General features: G+C 36.7%; 1 protein-coding gene across 1 annotated transcript in view; it reads right to left on the bottom strand.

Annotated features, from left to right (window-relative positions):
* JAKMIP1 (janus kinase and microtubule interacting protein 1) overlaps positions 1-24,326 on the bottom strand; it is a 178,082-nt gene that overhangs the window by 18,705 nt on the left and 135,051 nt on the right. Inside the window, exons 7-10 of the mRNA XM_027836396.1 lie at positions 20,704-20,850; positions 18,900-19,040; positions 16,293-16,349; positions 656-784 (exon numbers count right to left, since the gene is read on the bottom strand). Of these exons, the coding sequence (XP_027692197.1) occupies positions 656-784; positions 16,293-16,349; positions 18,900-19,040; positions 20,704-20,850 (474 nt within the window). The remainder of the gene's footprint in view (positions 1-655; positions 785-16,292; positions 16,350-18,899; positions 19,041-20,703; positions 20,851-24,326) is intronic.

Here is a 24,326-nt window from a genome sequence, read left to right as displayed (position 1 = left end):
GTTTGCCTCACCTTAGACAACCCAGTGGCCCTGCACTCCCAAAGCGTCTCCATAAATTAATCCCAGGGTTAGTATGGACTGCATCTCAGGGCTCTCAAACTTAGAGCCTTAGCCTCTCCAGCAGTAGATATTACAGGCACAGGCAACCACACCAAGCTAGGTATTTTATACTCTTCAAACATCTCCCTCACTGCACAATCTGAGTTATTTAATTTATTCCACAAAATGGAAATGCTTTATTTTAATGTCTTAAGCACTCAGTTGTAAAGACAAGTAAACAAAGAACCCTCAATGAGCAGCGGGGATTTTTCAATAAAGTAAATTGGAAGCTAGCTGTCATGTATTTAAATCTTTTAGCCAGAGAAGAAAGACTTTGTCAATGGCAACAATAAGAACTAGGAATGAGGCCTTCCCTTGACTGATCCCATGGATACACACACATGCACACACGCATGGATAAGGAAACATACACATGGGCACACACACACATATGGATAAGGAAACACACACATGGATAAGGAAACACACACACACACGCATGCATGGATAAGGAAACATACACATGGGCACACACACACATATGGATAAGGAAACACACACACGGATAAGGAAACACACACACACACACACACGCATGCATGGAGATAATACTTACATCATCCAGGTCTTCCTCTGGTGTTGCTGGTGTCCTATCTGTCCTGTCTGTATTATAGGAGGTTTCAGATAATGTTTCTGAGTCAACAGATTCTTCATCAAATCCAAAAAATGTCTCCACAACATGCTTCTGCAAAATTAAAATCACACTTTCTCATTAACAAAGCACTGCATACAAGAGAGGTAGCAAAGATGAGGGGTGGTGGCCTTAGAACCAGAAGGAGCAGGTTTGAATGTCACTTCGGACGTGGATAAGCTGTAGGATCATGGGCAAATCAAGTAACCTGTAGGTGAATTAGTTCCCACTTCTGCAAAATATGGATAAGAATGTGTATGCTATTCACCTCCTCAGTATGTGGCAAGGAAGGGCCTGCAAACTTTAAAGTGTTATATAAAAGTTCCCTGTCCTGGCCTGTCTATCAAGTTGGCCTTGAGGCCCAGAAGATCTGTGTTCAAGTCCCACCCCTGATACATGCTGCCTGCGATGCAGAACAAGTCACATAAGCCCTCAGTGCTTCCACACAATTCTCTTAAGATTAATTGCAGAGAAGAGACTGACTTTCTCCACATTCCCTCACCAGAAACTCACTAATACCAGTGAAATCACACATCCAATGCCTTTCTTTTATTATAATACAAGGTGACCTAGCACGATCATCAGACTTCACTGTATGGACTAAGGTTTTGATCTCGAGCGTCTTAAAAACTGGGCAGGCTCCCTCTTATTTGGAGCATTATCTCACTTGGTCTTCACAACCCTGAGAGGTAAGTGCTATTATTATCATCCCCATTTTACACATGAGGAAACCAAGGCAGACAGAGGGAAAGTGACTTCCTGTCATAAAACAATAAGTGTCTGAAGCTACATTTGAACTCAGTTCTTCCTCATTGATTAGCTGTGTCACCCTGGGCAAGTCACTTAACCCTGTTTGCCTCAATTTCTTCATCTTTAAAATGATCTGGACAATAAAAAAGGAAACCTCTCTAATATCTCTGCCAAGAAAACTCCAGAATTGGGTCATAGAGAGTTGTACAGGACTGAAGCAAGTCAACAACAACAACAGTGACAACAGGCCATGCTCTACCCACTCCACCACCCAGCTAGAGGAGTATAAATACTCTGATCTTTATTCTATTTTCAGCCAAGGAACAAGCATCAGACAGATTTCTCTTATTGAAAAATAAAGTTAGTTTTGTTTGCTGAACATATCCTACTTGTCCTATTTCCTCAATTGGTCTACTAACATATCACTGATCCTTCCAGGTCCTGTCGTGCCTCTGCGAAGCCCTTCTAGAGTGCTTAGCTGCGCAAGTGTTAGACAAAGAAGCGGAAAGACTTGAGTCCAATATCTGCCTCAGACACTTGTTAGCGAGGCAAGTCACTTCATCTCTCGGGGTCTCAGTTTCCTCATCAGGAAAATGGAGATAACAAGAGCAATTATCTTAAAGAGGTTTAGTGAGAATCAAATAAGATAACATGTAAAGCACTTTGCAAAGTTTAAAGCACTACACAAATGCTAGTGAATGTTATTATTAAAAATGCTTTTGAGTCCTCTTATTGCAATATTTCAAGGATCTATGTTCCTTACACTTTCCAATCATTCTATATGTTAGTATATGGCCTTCATGGCTTGCTGAATCCAAAGAAAAACACTTGGTGTCTAAACATCTAATGATGAGCTTCCCCTATGTCCCCCAAAAGTGCATTTCTGAAGTGATTTTAATGACCAGCATTATAAGCCTAGTTTACAGACAACTAAAACATGAGAGATTTAAGTGACTTCCTCAAAATCTAAAAAGTCTAGAAAACCAAGATAAAGATCATTTCAGGTAGCTTCTAAGTTACCAAAGATTATTTTCTTCTGCCTCTAGCTTCACGTAAATCTTCAATGATTCAAGTACAAGCCAGAGAAAAATAAATCCATCTGATCAATACCATTAACAAAATCACAGATTCTGAATTGGAAGAGATCGCAGAGGTCAACCTATACTGGAGCATGATGTCCTCTATAATATCCCAGAGAGTGACTTCTGGGAACCAAGATGGTGGAGGAAGCAGAAAATTGCCATAACTCTCCCATATTCACTTCTAACCAACCATAAAATAGCACCCCAAAACTCCTGGAACAGCAGATCCAGCAAAAAGATGGATTGAAACAATCTTTTAGTCCAAGAAATTTGGAAGATTGGCAGGAAAGATCTGTCTTACTTGGGTATAAGGGGAGTGTGGTCCAAGACAGGAAGTGTCCCAGCAAGCCAGCAGCCAGCCCCACCTCAGCAAACCAGTGGGAGATCCTGAGCCCCAGTGTGGTGCAGTAGGCAAACACCAATACCAGGACCCCATCCCACGCTTCAGAATAACCAGAGAAATGGGCAGACTCCAGCTACAAGAACTGCCACATGCATCAGTGTAGCTCTGGGCAAAAAGGCAACCTCCAAAAGTTAGACATCTTTCAAGAAATTATCAAATAAAACTGCCCTGATATCCTGGAACCAGAGATAAAATTAGGCATTGAAAGAATCCACCGATCACCTCAGGAAAGAAATCCCAAAATAAAAACTCTAAGGATCATTATAGCCAAATTTCAGAACTATCAGGACAAGGAAAAAATACTGCAAGTGGCCAGAAAAAAACAATTCAAATATTGGGGAGCCACAATCAGTATTACACAGAATTTAGCAGCTGCAACATTAAAGGATCTGAGGTCATGGAACATGATATTCCAGAAGGCAAAGGAGATAGGACTACAACTAAGAATCACCTACCCAGTGAAATTAAGCATAATATTTCAAGGGGGGAAATGGTCATTAGATGAAATAGAAGGATTTCAAGCTTTCATAAAGAGAAGACCAGAATTGACCAAAAAGTTGATCTCCACTATCAAGACCCAAGAGAAGCCTAAAAAGGTAAAAAGCGGAAAGAAAGTATAAGGGATTCAATGGAGCTGAACTATTTACATCCCTGTATGGGAAGATGATACTTGTAATTCTTAAAAATTGTACCACTAATAGGACAGCTAGAAGGAATATACATAGATAGAGCGCACAGGTATAAGGCAAATTTGAGGGAATGACATAAAAATTAAGGAATTAGAAAGAGGAATACACTAGGTACAGAAGGAAGGGTAAATTATTTCAAATAAAGATGTACAAAAAACTTATTACAGTGGAGGGAAAGATGGGAGGGTGGACAATGGACATCGCTTGAACCTTACTCTTATCAATATTGTCTCAGAGAGGGAATAATATACACAATTAGTTGAATAAAGAAATCTATCTTAAGTAAGGCAGCAGGGGAGGGGGGTGTGGACAGAAGAGAGAGCAGACCAGGAGAGGCAGCAGACAGAAGCAAAATACTGTCAAAGAGGGAAAGGATGAAAGGAAAGAGAGGACAATTGGGAGGAAAAATAGGATGGAGGGAAATACACAGTATTCATAACTGTGAATGTGAATGGGAAGAACTCTCCCATAAAATGGAAGCAGATGGCAGGCTGAATCAAAAACCAGAATCCTACAATATGTTGTTTACAAGAAACATACTTGAAACAGAGAGACACACACAGAGTGAAAGTAAGGGGTCGGAGAAGAATCTATTATGTTTCAGCTGAAGTAAAAAAAAAAAAGGCAGGAACAGCAATTCTGATCTCAGACAAAGCAAAAGCAAAACCAGACTTAATTAAAAGAGATAAGGAAAGAAACTATATCTTGCTAAAAAAGGCACTATAGACAAATGAAGTAATGTCAATATTAAACATATATGCACCAAGTGGTATAGCATTCAAATTATTAAGGGAGACGTTAAGTGAGTTACAGGTTCATGACCAAACAAGAGATAGAGAGCATTACAAAATGTAAAACAGATAATTTTGATTATATGAAATTAAAAAGCTTTTGCACAAACAAAACCAATGCAACCAAGATTAGAAGGAAAGCAGAAAAGTGGGAAACAATCTTTACAGCGAGTATCTCTGATAAAGGCCTCATTTCTAAAATATATAGAATACTGAGTCAAATTTATAAGAATAATACAAGCCATTCCCCAATTGATTGAGGAAAATTTAAGGAAAGCATTATATACAATATCAGCAACATTGTGTGATGATCAGCTATGAATGACTCAGCTTTTCTCAGCAACACAATGATCTAAGACAAGTAGAAAGGACTCACAAAAGAATGTTACCCACATCCAGATAAAGAATGAATGGACTCTGAATGCAGATTGAAGCCTACTTATTTCACTTACTCTATTATCTTTCATGTTTTTTTTCCCTTTTGATCTGTTTCTTCTTTCACAACTGTGATTAACACGAAAATATGTTCTACATGATATCACATGTATAACCTATATCAAATTGCCTACCATTTTAGGAAGAGGGAAGGAGAGGGGAATGAGGAAGAAAATTTTGGAACTCAAAACCTTGTAAAAATAAATGTTAAAAATTGTCTTGACATGTAATTGTGTATGTAGGGAAATAAAATATTGTTACAATACCCCAGACAAGTAGCCATCCAGCCACTAGTTTCTCAGTTCAAATCCTGCTTCTGATGTTTGCTACCTATGTGACCTTGCGCAAATCACTCAATGTCCTTGAGCCATAGTTTCCTCATCTGAAAAAATGAAGGGTTTGGATAAGATGACTACTTCCTCGTGCACTCATGATTAACTGTAGCCTTGTCCTATGATGTTGTGGTTGACAATATTCAGGTTGAAGTTTTTTGTTTTTTTTTTGTAAACCATCTCTATCATTATTTCTTCCCACTCTTGCCTAAGTCCCTCTAGTATATTCCACCATCCTTCTAAGCCAATATCATTTTATTTATATCCTTCAAAATTCTCTTCAACAGTCTCAATCTCACTCCTTCTTCAAAGAGGCCCATCTTGAACCATCTGAAGTTCCCAAATACAAGGAAATGAAACACTCCTGGTCAAGGACTTACTGTATTTCCAACCTTTGTCTCATAAATTGAGGAATTAAATCTAACATCAGGTTTCACCTGGCACTTAGTATTTGCCTAGAATGGAAATGCTTAATAAGTAAATGCTAAACCATTTATAATGCTTCTGAAACATTAGTGATTATTCCACAAATAAGTGGGGATGCTTCTGTCTTCAACAAGATAAAACATTAGACGGTGGTCAAAAAGGTAAAATAGAAAATACACTGACTTGGGAGTCAAGAGGCCTGGATTCCCACTCCAATAATGCCACTATTTCATTGCAAGATTTTATTCAATCACTGCTCCTCTAAGCCTAATCTTATTCATGTGTAAGATGAGGGTGTCATGTCAGATAGCCTCTAATGACCCTTCCAAAACTATGACTCTGTGTTCCCAGGTCCCTACTAGATTTGCCATTCTATATTCTAAGATCCCTTCTGTCTCAAAGATTATGTTATATAATCCTTCTTGGCTTTAACACTCTACATTTTACGTTCCATTCTAACTGCCGTATCCCACGTTCTATGCCTCAAGGTCACTAAGATTCTATGTCCTAAGATTTCTCCCAATATTAACATTTTAAAATTCTAGTCACTAGAATCTAGTCTAAGATTGACAGTACTCTGGAAATCAACAGTTTTCTCTCATGCCAGGAAAGTACTACCCCTACACCTCCTACTCATAGAATCTTTAAGTCTCAGCTCAAGCATCATCTTCTACACAAAGCCTTTCCTACCCCCACAACTGCTAGTGTCCTCACTCTTTATATTGTCTTGTATTGATTTTGTGTTGATAACATATGCTTACAAGTGAATTTGTTGTTCCCATAATAGAATGTAAATTCCTTGAGGGCAAAGATTTTTTTTTCCCATTGTTTCTTTTCTTTCTATCCCTAGCACTCAACACAATGTAATAGGATCACAGATTTAAAGCCAGAAGGGACCAGGAGACCATCGAGTCCAATTCCCTTATTTTATAGATGAGGCAACTGAGGCTAGTGACATTAAATAACTTGTTCAGAGTCACACAGTTAGTAAGTGCAAATACCTAATTTATTTTAAGGCATAATTTGAACCCGTGTCTTCCTGATTCTACGTCAAGTACTTTCTCCATTATACTATGTGCCCCTCTCAGTATCTACATAGCTGATCTTCAATAAATGTGCTAATTGTAGTCTTAAGTTCAAATTGCCCATTCACATTCACTGTATGTGAAGTGCAGCCTCTCTTTTGCCTTAAACTCTGGTACTGTATTTGCAGGGGGTTGGAGGGTACATGGGATTGTATGCTGGAAATGCATTGAACGTGACAGTCACAAATTACAATAAACTGTGTTTTCTTTTTAATAGGAGAGAAAAATTCACATTCAAAAAACAAACTAGCTGTGGCCATATATCCTACAGGTAGCAAATCCTATAGCATTCTCTGCAGCAATTCCAGGGAATCAAAGGATTTTAATTTGACTTAAGCTAATGAGTATTCATTCTAGCAAATGTGTCTTCTGCTGATGAGCTTGAGGCCAAGTCTATTTTTCCATCCACAAATATTTAAGGGTTTGCCCACCCCCATTTTGAAGATGTAAATTGTATAACAAAAAAAGAGGGATATTGCCAATTTTTAAATCTCCTTAACAATTAAAGGAAAAAGTATAGATATATATGTACACACACTACGCTCTTTATGAAAATAAAAAAAATCAAACGAGCTTCAAAAATATCCAAATCATAAAAATATATGAATTTTATGTGCAAAATAGATTTTTAAAATAAGTAACAAAACTTTACTTGTCACTGATTGTAAAACAACAAAAGCACCATTTTTCTACTAAGGTTTCAACATGCAATAATAAATTGTAATTTACATGAATATAAAATAGTGCCATTCTGTAGAAGAAAATTGGTAGTTCAGCAATCACATGCTAATATAATCAATTTTTTTTTACTGAAAACCACATAACCTTGGAATGAAGCATCATTTTTGTGACACTGAAGTGTTCTGGGTATTTTATTTCTTGTAAACACCACTAATTACCATGTCTCAAGGGACCATTTCCCTGTTTGTTGTTCCACTGACTGGTTGTCGGGCTGCAGAAGGATGGCTACATTCATTAATGACAACCTTATGAATCATTGTCAAGGAATACACTTTCCAATCCATTACTGCATGTTGGCTCCCATCATAACCATCAATTATACCTCTATCAGCCATGCTGGGTGTTAAAGGTTAAGTACTCAATTACCAAGAAGTAAAAGTACTGTTGTTAACTTCTAGTACTAAGACATGGAGATTTAAATATGTATATGTGTATATATGTACACACATATACACATATGTATATAACACATTTATATATCAATATTATATATGTGAATATATCTGTGTATATGTAATACACATATACATATGTATGTGTATGTGTGTATGTATATATATATATATACATCACTGAAACAGTATAACTATAAAATAAAATGAAACACAATTATGCAACACGAACTCACATTTTAAAAATCATATTATGTTAATGAAAGTAATAGACCTTCAAAGATAAAATTAAGTCCTTAACAAAAATGAACTCACTTTCCAGGTATACAACAATATTAAATCAATGTATAATATACATATATAAACTTTTAACAAATGTTAACATGTTAATAATCATTTTCACAAATGAGATTTGGATATTATTATAACATGAATATTTGTAATTGTCTCTTTATATAAGGTGAGCACAAAGTAACCAGAGAACTCTCCAATATTTTCATAGGCTTACAGGGTTAAGAGGTGGCAGCGAGCCCCGCATTTTATAGAAAGGGGTAAAGGACTAAGTCAAACTGAATTGTCAACAAATACTGGTTCATGAAATTTACATCTTGAAGGAATCTAAGGCCCATCTAGTCCAACCTCTTAATTTTACAGATGTGGAAAATGAGAATCAGAGAGCCTAAGGAATTTACCTAAGGTCACACAGATATTAAGTACTAGTGCCAGGATATGAATTCAAATCCTATGACTCCAAATTCAGTGTTCTTCCTACAAAGAAAGCTGAAATATAAACTAAATAATTTCCTTTGGCCACTTATAATTGAGCATATTACAAAGCTCTTCAATGCCTTCAACTGCAAAGTAACTTTTGCCTCATCTTGATTTTCTGAATATAATTATATACACTAAAATTTGCAAATGGTGTTTGAAAGTAAAGCTCTCCCAGAAAAAAAAAATCCTCTTTAAAGGGGCAAACAAGTTTTTGAGAAGAAACTGTTTTAAAACATGTTTGAAAATCCAAATTATACTTACATAATTTGAACACTAACCTCATTCTGGGTATATTCAATAAATATTTGTCCTCTGATCTTCATAAATAGACTACTAGGTCTTTCCCACAGTATTAAGAGTAATATCATTTGAACTTCAATTTTCTTTAAACATTTCAGGCCATAAATCACTGTCTCATCCTAGATTTGTTCCAATTTTTTTTAAATGCACATTAGTTAAAAAAAATTAAAAAGGCTGACAAAGATATTTTCCTTCACCATCCATACTTGACATGTATTGATGTAAAAATTCTTAGCACAGTAAATGGACAAAGAGACAGGCATACAACACATGAACAATAAAAATTCTTCATTTATATTGAGCTCATTTGTGTCCCCTCTTCTTTTGCACATCCTGTATCAACCACGTCCATCTTAATGGGAAAAGCTGCCACATTAAATTAATACCATTTCACTGAAACACAAAAAGCATACCCCCAACCCCAGCCATCTACGTAGGGCTCCTTACCTTCGTGTTTATAGGTCATTTCTTGGCAGCCAGAAAAATACAGACACACCAGGGCACACAGACAAAGGAAAAATGAGAAGTATAATACAAATAGGATATATTCCATAGTGCAAAGATGTTTGAGAAGCACTTGTTAATTTAGCATATGCTCTTTTCTAAAAGCCACATAACTAGATTGAATCTTCTTTCGATTCTTTCATGATCATTTTAGAAGAAACTAATCCCAAAACTCCACTCTCTCCCCCAATTCCTTATCATTATTTCTTTATCATATAATATGCCTCCCATGCAATTTTGCTTGCTCAGTATTCTGCTGTAAAGTTCTGGGAACTGATGCAAATGGCTGAAGGCACACTTGAATCAGAAAAGATGCTTGCTCATGGAATGTCTGGCACACAGTGAGTCCAGCGTGACATGCAATTAGCCAATTTGCATGGTCTTGCTGCTGTCAGGATTGTCAGAAGGAAGAACACCCAGGCTTATCCTCTGCAAGGGTATTTCTCTGTTAAGTGCCTTTTCACATGGAGGGCTTCGAGCTCCTCCCCAACCTTCATCTCACAAAGACCTGAGCAGGTTGTCAGCAGTAATACTCTATGCTCTGAAACCTCCCCATGGGGATTACAGATGGGTGCATTGGGGAGCGTCTCTAGCAACAGTAACCTGCTTAGAGTGTTCTGTCTCCATTAGATACTGAAAGAAAAATGAGGGGCTTTGTTTGCTTATTTATTTGTGCCAGAGGAGAAGGAGGTAAGAGGGGGATGGAAATTTTCAAGGAGATTTTAAAATAGGTGTTTCCCTTTAAACCGTCTTGTGTCTATGCAACTAACGTAACCGGGAATTTTTCATCCTGTTTAACTTTAGGCAGGTCCTTAAGCAAACAAATCTTAGAAGAGATTGTTCTTCAAAGTAATCTTGAGAGACAGTGAGGGGTAATGAACAGGGAGCTGGTTTTGGAGTCATGATCAGTTGAGTTCAAGTGCCATCTTTGACACATTCTGGATGTGTGACCTTGAGCAAGTCACAGACTCTCAGGGACCCAGACAACTCATTCTGATTAGAAGTTGAAGAACAAGTGCTGACCTGCATTTAAGGAAACAGTGATCTCTCCAAGGAATTCCTTGCAACAATAAAATCCCATGTCAATACCAAACCAAATCAAACAGACCAAAAAAAAACAATTGTCAAAGGAGCCATTGCTGAACTCCATTAAGAAGAAATGGGGAATTTGAGTTGGAAAATACTTTAAGAGTCTTAGGATTTTGCTGGGAAGGATCTCAGTGGCCATCTAGTACTACCCCCTAGGTGTAAAGAGAACATTGGGGTCCAGAGAGGTAAATGAGTTGTCCAAAATCATACATCTAGCAATTGCAGTCTAGGATTTGAACCCAGGTCTTTTGACTACAGAGTCACTCCCTGAGGAGTAGTCATTAGTCTAGACTTGAACCCATCTAGTTATAGGCAATTAACTATTACATGAAACAATCAATCTCATTTTCAGGCAATTCTGATTGGTGACAAGCTGCATTTTTCTCTCAGTAAATTTCACCTAGTGGTCCTAGGTTACTACTTACTATCTACATGACATTGGGCAAATGACTTTTCCTCTCTGGACCTTAGTTTCTTCATCTGTAAAATGAGGGGATTAGATTATCCACCTCCAGAGAGAAAACTGATGAACTCTGAGCGAAGACTGAAGCATACTTTTTTAACCTTTTTATTTTTTTTTTTCTTGTGTGTATGTGTTTTCTTTTGTGATTTGGCTAACATGGAAATATGTTTTGTATTACTTCACATGCATAATTAATATAATTTTCCTTGTCTTCTCAAGGGGTGAAAAAGGGTGGGAGGGACAGAGAGAATTTGAAACTCAAATTTTTCAAAATGAATGTTAAAAATTTTTAAATGTAATTGGGAAATATTTAATAATATATGATAATAAAATAATAAGTTAATTGTATAATTAATTAAATATACATTTTAAAATTAATAATAAAGTAATAAAATATTTTTAAAATAAGGGGATTGGACTAGCTGATCTCGAAGGTCCCTTTCAGCTCTAAATCTATGATCCAAGTGGAATATTACTATGTCATACAGAATGACAAACATGAAAAATTTGGAGAAATGGAGACTAACATGAAGTGATGTAGAGTGAACAGAAGAAGACTATGCACATTGACTACAACAATATAATCAACGCCAACATGGAATGGCAACAAAACTGGTCAAAGACAATCATCAATGTTAGTACCATATAGCCAAAGGTAAGGGATACACTGCTGCTTTCTTGTAACTATCAATAAACTATGGGGGTTGATCTCCCCATAACCCCACTACCCCCTATTATTTTTGTTTCTTTTGCATATCTTTTGCATTTATTTGTCCCATGTCAGAATACAATTGCCTCTCCTAATCAGGAACTAAAGTTCACTTTAGTTTTTTTGCTTGTTTGTTTTCTGTTTTTTGTTTTGTTTTTGTTTTTGATTCAAAGGCTTAGCATAGTGCCTAGCACATGGTAAATATTTGATAAATGCCTATGTATTGATTGATCAATTTGTTGCCTCTCCCTAACATGGTGTCTGGCATAAAGATGGTGCTTAAGAAATGCTTGTTGAACTGATTCAAACTGAAATTCAGAGAATGTATCTCTGAATGGATAAATGTATATACAAGAATATATAAATGGTTTGTTTCAATATTTCTTGGAAATGTCTGCCATATCAAAATGTTTGCTGTATCAAAACAAAATTACCTATTTTAGAAGAATATATGAATACACAAATGAATGGTTTGGAAACAAAATAAAACATGATTATGTTTTCATTACTGTCTTGCAGGGCTCAATGGATTTAACTAGATTGTGTACTGCATCATGATTTAGAAAGTGAATTAGCAGCAGCAGTAACAGTATTACTATCTTTTCTTATCTTCTAAACTCTTTAAGTTTGATGGGGATAATGCTTTGTATCCTTCAAGACGCTTTGCACAAATGTATGCAGAGTGTATGGTCAGTAAGTATCTGCTGAATTAAAAGACAAGCATGATTCAGGGCTGGATGTTACCTCAGTATCAACAAGAGTTTGGCTTCATTGCTTAGTTTCCCAGTTACATTCTGGCATGTAGTCTTGGTCTTCTTCAGGGCATCAGAGAGCAATCCTGACTCAGATGAATAGTATTTTCTGGTTTTGCTCTCAGGATTGGGTTGGGGCAGGGCTGTTTGCATCTGTTTCTAAATGGCAAGGCTTTCTGGGAGAATTCTATACGTCTCATACATATAAAATGCATTGTAGCTCTTGCAAAAAAAAAACCTGGAAACTATGGAAGTGTTTATCCATTGGGTAATAGAGACAACTAGGTGACACAGTGACTACAGCTCTGGGCTTAGAACCAGGAAGAAACATCTTCATGAGTTCAAATCCAGTCACAGGCACTGACTAGCTGTGTGACCCTGGACAAGTCTCTTAACTCTGTTTGCCTCAGATCCTCATCTGTAAAATGAGCTGGAGAAGGGAATGGAAAAAAAAAAACCCTCTAGTATCTTTGCCAAGAAAACCTCAAATAGGGTCATGAAGAGTCAGAAGTGACTGAAACAACTAACAACAACAAAAATTGGGTAATGGCTAATTTGTGGCATATGAATTTAATATTACTGTACTATAAGAAGTGATGAATTAGGAGGTTTCAGAGAAAATAGAGATCTAAATGAACCATTGAATGAGCAAAACCAGGAGAAAACAATTTACTATAATGACATTATAAAGAAAAGCAATTTTTGAAAGACTCAAGAATTCTAAACAATAAAATTATAAAATATAATTTCAGAGGGCCATAGACAGAGCTACTTACCTCCTGATAAAGAGGTGACAGACACACATTCAGAATGAGTCATATTTTTGGATATGGCTAATGTTAGAATTTGCTTTGCATCATTATGCATATTTGTTACAAGTTTTCTTTTTTTCTAAATTGGGGGGATGAGAGGGGAGCTAGGTGGGGGATAAATTAAAAACTAAAAAAAAAGTACAATAAAAAAAGAAATAGTAGAGTTCTTTCAATGATTCCTGATACAGACATTTTCACAAGATCAGTATTTTCTGGTTATGCTAAATGACTGTCAATCAGAGAATAACATTTTTTTTCTTTTAAAAATCAAATCCTTGTGTCATCCAAAGAGAACTGGGGAGACCCATGACGATATAGCATCCCCTCTATTCCATATCCCCCCACTACAATGGACGAAAGCATGTCACAGAATGTTATTAATGTTGACTTATATTCATGAAATGTCCTTCAGGATATTTATGATAAGAATATGAGGTGGGCTGGTCATGTAGGAAGTTTGAAGGATAACAGATGTCTATTCTACTTGGACAGGAAGACCTCCAAAACACTGAGCAGATAAATATATTCCGAAGAAGTTTTATTGAGGGCACAGACCAAAAGTATCTCACCAGTGTGTAGAATAACCAAATGATGGCCTCCTGGCTTCATCAAAGTAACAAAATGTAAATATTCATGTATGACATATAGTAAACAAATTCATATTCAACTAAAATGGATCTGTCTACAATAAGCAAAGCATTATCCTAAGTTAAGGGCTACAAAGATAAAAAGAAATGTAACCCTTGGCCAAAAGCTCACAGCTTAGGAGTGATAAAAATGAGGTAATGACAGACCTCCCCTATGACAGACTCCATCTTGCTAGAAAATTAGGAGGCTTTCTCATAGAACAAGAAAGGATGAGGGTGGGACTAGGCCTCTAGAGGCTTAAGTGGAAATTTAGAAAAGACAACATAAACAATGTGTCAGAGAGTCAATAAGAGATGATGACCATCATCACAAGAGCAGCTAGATGGATAGTGCAGTAGCTAGAATACCGGGCATGGAGTCAGGAAGACGTGGATTAAAATCCAGCCTCAGACACTAACTAGCTGTATGACCCTGGACAAGTCACTTAACCCTGTTGGCCTCAATTTCCTCCTCTTCCAAATAAGCTGAACAACCAGTGTCGTGTAGCAATGAGAGGCCAGTTGAGGTTAAATAACAGACATTTGTATCTGATTCAATCAATAGTGTCTCTCAATTGATTGTCAAGTGCTTCAGATGATAAACATAAACAAATATATTTCTCATACAACTAGAAACACTGCCTAATACCAACTTTTTTCTTGCCTCTTGGATTTTATCTTCATGAAATAGATTTTATAAATGACCTAAATACAGGTGTTCTTGACCATGTGTTATGCATTAAATTTTATGAATTTTAAAATGTTATACTGTGAAGGGGCTATAGCTTCACCAAACTGCCGAAGGAACAGAAACAAGATTAAGATTCCCTACTCTAGAAGGATCTCTTTTGGATCAACCAAAAGAGCACCGAGTGAAAACTTCAATAGGCAACTCTGAAGCAGCCTGTCCAGTCAAAGAGGCTAATGAAACCGTATATATAGATTCTGCTTCTTCGGGAGTCTACACCAGCATCTTGTCAGTTTAGGAGCTTCCAAGTACTAACTTCAGGCTGTCGGTAATGCCCTGCAAGATAGGATCCTGTCTGGGTAGGCAGAAATGGCTTGAATACCCACTCCTCCCAATGTGTTCTCTCAGCTGGAACTCGTGCTAAGAGATGAGCTTCAGGAAAATGGAAAGAGGGCATCTTCCAGAAGAATCCTTTCTTCTACTAGTTCTATCTCTTTTTCTTCTACCTCCTCATGCTCCTCCTCCTCCTCCTTATCCTCCTCCTCCTACAACACCACACACACACACATACACATATGTATATCTTTCATTTTTAAAGGATAGCAGGGCTCATTCTGGCCATCCTATTTCATGATCTAAAACTGAAGGAATAATATTTTAATCACTTCAAAATATCAATGATTTAAGTTCTGAATTTAGGTTCATATACCCTGAGATTTAAAGTCATAACATTTAAGTAACATTTTCATCAGTAAATAATAACTGGGTCACATAACATGGCAAAATAATTTGTGTTTCTTTCTGACATCTTGGGAGCTCCAGAACTGTCTGACAAATGTAGAAATGTGCTTACTTAGTCTACTGGGTCTCTTCTAAACCTATTTCATTTCTTTATTAGCATAAAGATGTCATAATTTCTATCTGTGTTATAAAATTGAAGGCAGCAGACAAGTCCTAACATGAGATTAATGAAATCAACTCTCTTAGATACCCCAAAGACTATGAGGATAGCTGTGCCTGTAATATGCCCTTAGCACAAAAAGATGGTAAATCTGAATTCAAAAGCCATTAAGTAGATAAATTGCAATATTTTCTCTCTCATGAGAATCTATGTGTCCAGACTTATAGTGGGAAAGATAGAGCTGAGTGAGGAGGGAGAGTGGATAGGATTGCCATTATCAGCATGCCATTCTATCAAACCACCTTTCCCCAACCACCGCCCCCCAAAAAAGAAGCAGTCTCTGATAGAGCAAACTATAATCTGAGGACACTATGCCTCTCTCTCCATGTTTCTTTCCTGAACTTACTCTAGACAGAATGTTCCCTCTCTGTCTCCTCCCCACTCTGCTACTTTTCCTCCCTAGCCTCCTCTTCATTCCACCCCATTAGCTATAGAGCTGCTGCCCTGACTTCGGTTCCCTGTATAACCTTTCAATGTAGTTGCCTTATTGTAGTGAACTTTTCTTGGCTCCGACCTTAGGAGGATGTTTGGTCTACTCTTTTGGATAATAGATTCAACCACAGTCTAAGCCTTGTTCCATGTTCCTTCTTCCCCTCCCCATTCTCAGATGTATCCCTAAACACCAATATCCTATTTATTTTTGCCTCCCTCAACACAGGGCTGGGACATGAGCACAGCTTCAGCTGGCAGCACACAACCAAGTGGCCGGCATTTCAGGACTAACCCCCACTAGAGGACAGTTGAGGCACGGAATATCTCACCTTTGGCAGTTTTGGCAGTCGTTTGTGTCTCTTTGAGCGCAATAAACGTTCTCTTTCCTAGAAGGAAATAAACCAGATGTCATTTTTAGCTTGGGTTAAATAATGCAAAAGAAAAATCAAGCTGATTTTGCAAATCTGGTCTCAAGATTCTCTAAATGTTTCTCATTTCAGTATCTGACCAGGCACACAGAAGTGATTCTATTTCTCTCAGAATAGACAACAAAATCACACTGTGACTTTGCCACATAGGCTTGTCTAAAATATTGGTAGCTTAACATGTTTTGCATTATTTCACATGCATAACTGATAACATGTTGTTTGCCTTCTTAGTGGGTGGGAGGGTAGGAGGGAGGGAGAGAATCTAGAACTCAAAATTTAAAAAGAATGTTAAAAATAAATAATAAAAATTTAAAAATAAATAACATGGAATAAGTAAAATTTTGGTGGCTAGTAGATTGCCTATCTTTTCCATAATCTCTTCAAAAATTCATTCAGGAAAAAATTCCCCATCCAAGTCCTAACCCCTGACAGGGAAACAATAATATTCACGTAATATTAGCTTGAGGGTCAACCTAGATATGTCTTGAAGATAAATGGTCTTCTGCATGGTCTCAGATTTATTTTATGCAGAGTCAGAGATATGCAGGACTCTATCTGTGAAACAGCAGAACTAAATAAGACACTTACACCTACACTAACTCAGTGCTATTTATCTTCTGAGGGCAAAGAAACATCAGAGAAACACACACTTGCTTAGTGAATTTTCAATACTCTTCTTGGAAAAAAAATAAGATTCAAAATCTTGGGTATGAATTAGGACCCTGAAATATTCAAGATTAAAAAGAAATATGAGGGTCTGAGAAGCACATATGATCTATTTGTCTAAAAAAAAAGGCAAAGTGAAAGAATAATGATGTCTCACATTTCTATTTTAATCATAATGTCTAGCACTTGTCACTTTAAGGTTTGCAAAGAAATTTACATGTATTACCTCTTTTTATCATTACCACAAGCCTTCTAAGTAGGAACTATTATTATTATCCCCATTCTACAGATGAGGAAACTGAGGCTAAGAGGAGTTGAGTAACTTACACAAGATCACATAGCTAGCAAGTGTCTGAGGCAGGATTTAAATTTAGGTCTTCCTAGCCCTAAGTTCAGTATGCTAGGCCATTATACAAGACTAACTTCAGGAGCGCTAATAAGTTTCAGCTTCACATAACACTTTCCTTACAACAGCTCCTTGAAAAAGATAGCATACATATCTGCACTTTACAATTAATCAAGGCTTAGAAAAATGGAGTGACACCTATAGTTTTCATCAGTGTCAGGTTCAGGATTTGAACTCTGGTCCCTTGCTTCTAAATCCAGCTACCTTACCATTACACCTGACAGCCCTGATATAGACTCATTTACAGTGAGAGGAGAGATGGTATATCAGAAAGAATTTTAAGAGAAACATGAAAATAAGGTGTTTTTCCTATTGTGGCCTAGGTATCATTAAGTCATAGGGATGTATGATTTCCTTGATAACAGGAACCATGAGGTAAAGAAACACTATCTATAATACAAACTAATACAAGTTCTGAAATTTAAAACTGCACATCAGGAGGTTGTAAACCTTTTTGATGTTGTAGATCTTTCTGGCCATCTGGTGAAACCTGTGGACTCAGAATAACAGTTTTGAAGGCATAAAATACATAAGATTCTCAGAATAATATTTTTGAATGTACAAATCTAAATACATCAGATTACAAAGGAAACCATTTGTATTAAAATTGTTATCCTGGGGCAGCCAGGTGGTGTAGTGGATAGAGCACTGACTCTGGAGTCAGGAGGACCTAAGTTCAAATCTGGCCTCAGACATTCGACACTTATTAACTATGTGACCCTGGACAAGTCATTTAACCCCGATTGCCTCGCCTGCCCCCCCTTAAAAAATACAGTTATCAAAATATAAAAAAAAATACAGACTCCAGGTTAAGAACCTCTGTTGCAGATAATTGCCTGGGACCTTTAGAGCTCAAGTGACTTGCCTAGGGTCACACATTCAGTAAATGTCAAAGATGGCACTTTAACCCAATATCTTTATATCTTCATGACTTCAAAGCCACATTGCCTCTATCATTTAGTCATAAAAATTATGGAAATAATTTTGGAAACAAATTTATGGAAATAAATATCCATTATAATACTGAATTTAGTGTAACTTTTATGAAAAATCAAAGAACAATGTGTCCTCAAATGTTCTGACCATTAATTCCTAAGAATACAACTCTGAGGACACTGAGATTGGTATCTTAGTGTCACTTTCAGCTAGCACAGAAGTTCTCAAAGTGTGGTTCAGGGACCTCAAGTCATCCTCAAGACTCTTTTAGGAAATCCACAAGGTCAAAACTATTTTTATGATGATACTAACACATTTTATTTCCTAATGTAGTAAATATCAATGGATATGTGGGGTGGAAGGTCATCAATAACTTTTAAGAATATAAAAGGTCCTGAGACCAAAAAGTTTAAGAATCCCTCTACTAGCACATTCCATTTCAAATTTAAAAGAAACAGCAAAGAAAAGAGAGAAAAACAAAAAAGCAATGTGGTCAGTACCATGGAAAGATCATCGATTACTAGCTGCTGTTCCATGACCTGAAGCCTCAAGAATTCAATTTCTTGTTCGTCCCGGGTAAGGCTGAGATCATTCAAGGAAGTGTGACGTTTCAAAGAAGCCTGGGCAGACAATTTTTCTTTCTAGAAAAAAAAAATAGAGCAACAATAAATTGAACCAAATTTAACTTTTAGACATGATGGTACTACCTTTCATTACACAGATTTTCATTTTACTGCTACAAGTCCCCATATTTGTTGAGATTCAATAGGTCACTATATTTTGGTCCTAAAAAACCTATTTTGTATTTGCAGGTGATGATCTCCTTGAAGCAGCATTGACTAATGCAGTTTGTCAAATTAATGGTAGATAAGGAATGCATAATAGCTTACATTGTATGTGTTATAGTAGTCAATACATTAAGGATCAATAATTCTGTTCAAGTGTAAACTCTTTTCAGTAGTGATGAACACAACTCTCTATAAATTACACTCTTAAGAGTTACCTGAAGCTCAGAGAAGCTTAGTAAGTTTCCCATGATTACACAAATAGAAAGGGTCAGGGCAGGATTTGAAGTCAGGTATTCATGACTACTGGTTCAGTACCCCACTCATTATACTCCTTACATATGTATACATGGCATGCTGTGAATTATAAAACGCTATCCTCACACCTATCCCTTGAAGAAAGTAGTGTTAGACATTATTATCTGTTATATTATACTGAACTTTAGAGGAGGAAGACGTCCTCATAGACTCAAAATATTCATCAAAGTCTTTCTGAACATGAAGGAAAGTAGTTTAGGCCCTGAAATATTTGATATGGGAAGAGGGAGGGAACCAAATAATCCTCACATAGAATGCTTAGCATTCTCAATATAGCAAATACACAAATTAGACATTTCATAGTTGAGGAAACTGAGTCCCAGAGAAATTGCACAATATGTACAGTTGCTAGTAATTATTATACTCAGCTCTTGAAGCCAGGTCTCCTAACTCAAACTCCTAAATTCTATCAAACTATATTGATTCCCTATGCTGCTGTTCAGCCGTTTCACTCATGTCCAACTCTTCATTACCCCATTTGGGGTTTTCTTGGCAAAGATACTAGAGTGGTTTGCCATTTCCTTCTCCAGCTCATTTTACAAATGAAGAAACTCAGGCAAAGAGGGTTAAATGATTTGCCCAGGGTCACACAGCTAGTAAACTGTCTAAGGCTACATTTGAACTCAGGAAGATGAATCTTCATAATTTCAAGCCCAGTGCTCTATCCACTGTGCCACCTAGCTGCCTCTCTATAATACTAAATTCACCTTTTTAAAAAATATTTGTATACTCTGGGAATGGGAGATAGTGTTTTATAAGGGGGGAAAAGTATTTATTACATATCTTACATGTACCCAGCTTTTATTAAACCTCTTATGTGACCTCAATTCAGAGAAAGGCACAGAGGAGGTAAAATACATGCTTCATACCCATGAAAATCTTGAAGTTGACTAGGGATAAAAGTCTTACATGCATGAAATGACTAAAGAAAAATGCTCAGTCATATAGAGCCAGTGACTAGATTATATGAAAAAGGAGATTACATGTACTACTGGACTAGAGGGGGAAGAGGTCCTCATAGGCTCAAAATAGTCACAAAAGTCTTCCTGAACATGAAGGAAAGTAGTTTAGGCCCTGAAAGATTTGATATGAGGGAGGGAACTAAATAATCCCCACACAGAATGCTTAGCATTCTCAACATAGAAGATACATAAAATATATTTGCTGAAATGGAACTATTCACATGTTTTAAAAGACTTACCATTTCTACATTTTCCCTTGTGAGATTTTTAATTTTCTCTTCCATCCTTTGTATACTCTGCAACAAGTCATCATTTTTCTTCATCATTCTCTTATTTTTTTCAACAAGAGGTTTCAACTGAACTTCTGTTTCACGAGAACGTTTCAACTAGGGTTTTAATGGAGAAAAGTGACCAAATAAATTTAAGTCCTAAAGATATAGACTGAGAGGCTTTAAAAATTGTAAGAGAAACACTAAGAGAATCATGCTGTTAGAGATATGGAAGGAACCTTGGGGATTATCTATCTCCACACACTCATTTTATAAGGAATGAAATCAAGGCCCAGAGACAGTGACTTATCTCATCACCCAGCTAACCCAAGACCATGTACAAAACACAATGGCCCAAACGGTAAATTGAACCTATGACTTGGGTTCCATTAGTACCATGTTCTAGATATTTGAGCAAACCAGCCAAGAATGACACATCAAAATATGCCATACATGGAAGAACAAGGTCTGTGGGATTTTACCACACTTAACCCTACTTGTATCCTTTGTCTCTTTTTTGTTTCCTGATCCCATCAGTGAAGTAAATCTGAAAATTTTATTTTGTTTTTTCTGAAAGCCTAAAAGGCACTTCTTCTGATTACTTTTTTTTTTTTGGCATGTGTATGTATGTGGTGGTGGTGGTGGTAGTAGTGGTGGTGTGTGTGGGGTGGGGGAGAGGGGTGTCCTGACTCAAATGTCTACACTGTTATTTCATCAGTGTCAGGAATTCCCAGTGGAGAAATTCCCTCCTCCTCTGCAGATAAGTAACTTGTCTGTAATTTATGATTTTTAAAAAGTTGTGTGGGGAAATTTAAAATCAAATGACCTGCCCAAACAGCTAGTATGATCAGAGATAAAACTTGAACTTCAGTCTCTATGATTCTAAAGGTTGTCCCTTTAGCCACATTACAGTACCTGCCTCTATCTGATTACTTAGAACAGGGCTTCTTAAACTTTTTCCACTCGTGACCCCTTCTCACATTTTGGCAGTGTTCATTGGTGTTGCATGGCCTGAGGGCATGCACAATACAAAGTGGGCATCCTTTATGTTCAGAACCAAGGCTGCAGTGAAGTTTCACAATGCAACATGGGCAAGCGCTGCCAGAAACACCTCAGATTAATTATGTATTTGATTTCGAATTAATTTTTGCGCATTCAGAAACCTTTTAATGTTGCGAAATTTTTCACGACCTCTTATGGGGTCCCGACTCACAGTTTAAGAAGCAGTAATTAGGAGACCTAAATTAGAAAGCAACTGAAAATGATGAAATGAAATCAACTTCCTATAATCCAGTTGTTATCAAAGAGTACCTATGATTCACTCCAATAATGGTTTGGAATCAGCCATAGACATGTGTCTATGTATGTGTGTATACATATACATATACACACATATATGTGCATACATACAGACACACATATATCCTTACCTTCAGCATGTTGGTTCCCTAGTTCCATACATCAAAAACCACAGTAACATTTCCACTTCCCCATACTACCCCATTGATCTTTCATATAACATTACTCCTTTTTCTCTGCCTCACTCCTAATTTCCTTAACCTAAGGGTGTAGAGATATTTCACCTTCAAGCCTGTGGGGAAATTGAGGCTGTGAGCCTAGCTTGTAATACCTTCCTGGTCTTCTTCTTTAGGGATCAAAGATGCTTAAACCTCAACCTAGAAAGAAAGACTCCGATTGTCAGGTATAAGCTGGTAAAAGAGAAAGTCAACCATACATTTACCATTCCTTTTCAGACACTATGCATATCTTATTCCCTCTGTCTCTCCCTTAAAGCCTCTCAGTTCTATTTAAAGCTGCCTTTCCTTAAAAGCAGCCTTTTAAAAACTCCAGGAAGCTCTAATAGAAGAAATGTTTAGAGCATAAGATTTGGAAAGTATAGATCAGGAACTAGGAAATGCAAAATCTGGTCCCAGGTCCATCACCTAATAACCTCTATAAACCTGGAAAAATCTTCTAACTCCTGGGAGCCTCAGTTTCCACATCAATTAAAAAATAAGAGTAATAATCCCCAACTTCATAGATCTGTTATAATAATCAAATGATTTAATTTCTAGCAGATGTAAAAATACTTTGTAAGGGCAAAAATCTTGATACAAATGGAAAGTATCATTCATGAGTTAATTAGAATGATATTCTCTGATAATATGATACCATAGATTTTGAGCTAGAAGGGAATTTAGATGTCATCTACACTAGTTTTTTCTGCTCATTTTACAGATGAGGAAACTTGGATCCAAAGAAGTTGGTGACTTGGCCAAGTAACACAAGTTAAGTATCAGATTGGATTTGAGCCAAAGTCCTTGGCCTTCACATTCAATGCCATTTCTACGGCACCAAAATGTTTCTCCTTCCTCTCTATCTATGAACATTCTAGAAGAGTACTCCCCATTCTAAAAAAAACATCATATCAATTCCTATGATTCTGTTACTCTCTAGAACTATCATTTCCTCCCTCTCCTCCCCCTCATTGTCCAATTGCTCCAAAAAATACTTTTCACTCCCTCTCTTTACTTTCTCACTTCCACTCACCCCTTAGCACCTTCAGTCTTTTCCCACCTCATCACTAAAAGAGAATGTGCATTGTCTAGTACATGGATTTATATACATTAGTTAAAAATAATTATTTGTTTAATTTAAGTGATATCTTACAAATATAGCTAAATTGTAATTTCATTTTTATTTATACCATTTATCATATCAAATTGCATTATTATATACTCTGCTTGATCACTGCTTGTTGAATAAAGGAATAAATATCCTTTTTATCCTCTCTCCATTATATAATTCCAAACTTCTTGAGGACAGATCTGCTTAATTAACATTTTGTTAATACTAAGGGCAAATGCCATGTCGTGCCCAGTAATCATTTAACAAATATTTGTTGAAATGAACTGTACTACCTTCAGCATCCATGACACCTAAATGAAATAATTTAGTTTTTATAGATCTCACCAAGAAAAAAATTGACAGAAAGAGAGGAGCTTAAAGGAAAAAAAGAGATCAGAGAGAAATTGTAAGCTTGACAATGTCCTTCTCCTACAGTGATTAAAACATTTTTTAACTTGCCGTTTCACTGCACAAAAGCTGGCAGCCTACTCACTTTTGTCTCTGGATGCGGTAAATTGGGGATCCCTATTGGTGCATACTTTTTTAAAAATTGTATTTTATTTTCAGTTCTCATTTCTCCTCCCCTCCCCCAAGTCCCTGCTCTATCCATTGAGAAGGCAAGAAATATAGTACCCGTTATATATATATGAAGTCAAGCAAAACATATTTCTACATTAGTCATGTTCTGGGAGTAAATCAGGAAAAATCTATGTTTCAATCTTCACTGAGTCCATCAGTTCTCAAACTACAAATGGATAGCATTTTACATTAAAATTTCTAGGTAGTTATGATGGATCGTTGATCAGAGTTACTAAGTCTTTCACAGTTGATTATCTTTACAACATTGCTGTTACCATGTAGATTGTTCTGGTTCTGCCCACTTCACTTCACATTAGATTAGTTCATATAAGTCTTCTAAGATTTTTCTGAAATCATCCCCCTTATCATTTCTTAGCACAATAGTA

Source organism: Vombatus ursinus, unplaced genomic scaffold (assembly GCF_900497805.2).
Source record: "Vombatus ursinus unplaced genomic scaffold, bare-nosed wombat genome assembly UNPS02014818.1, whole genome shotgun sequence".
In the NCBI taxonomy this organism is placed as follows: domain Eukaryota; kingdom Metazoa; phylum Chordata; class Mammalia; order Diprotodontia; family Vombatidae; genus Vombatus; species Vombatus ursinus.
Note: the sequence above shows the minus strand (reverse complement) of the source record. Positions and strands in the feature narration are given on the sequence as shown.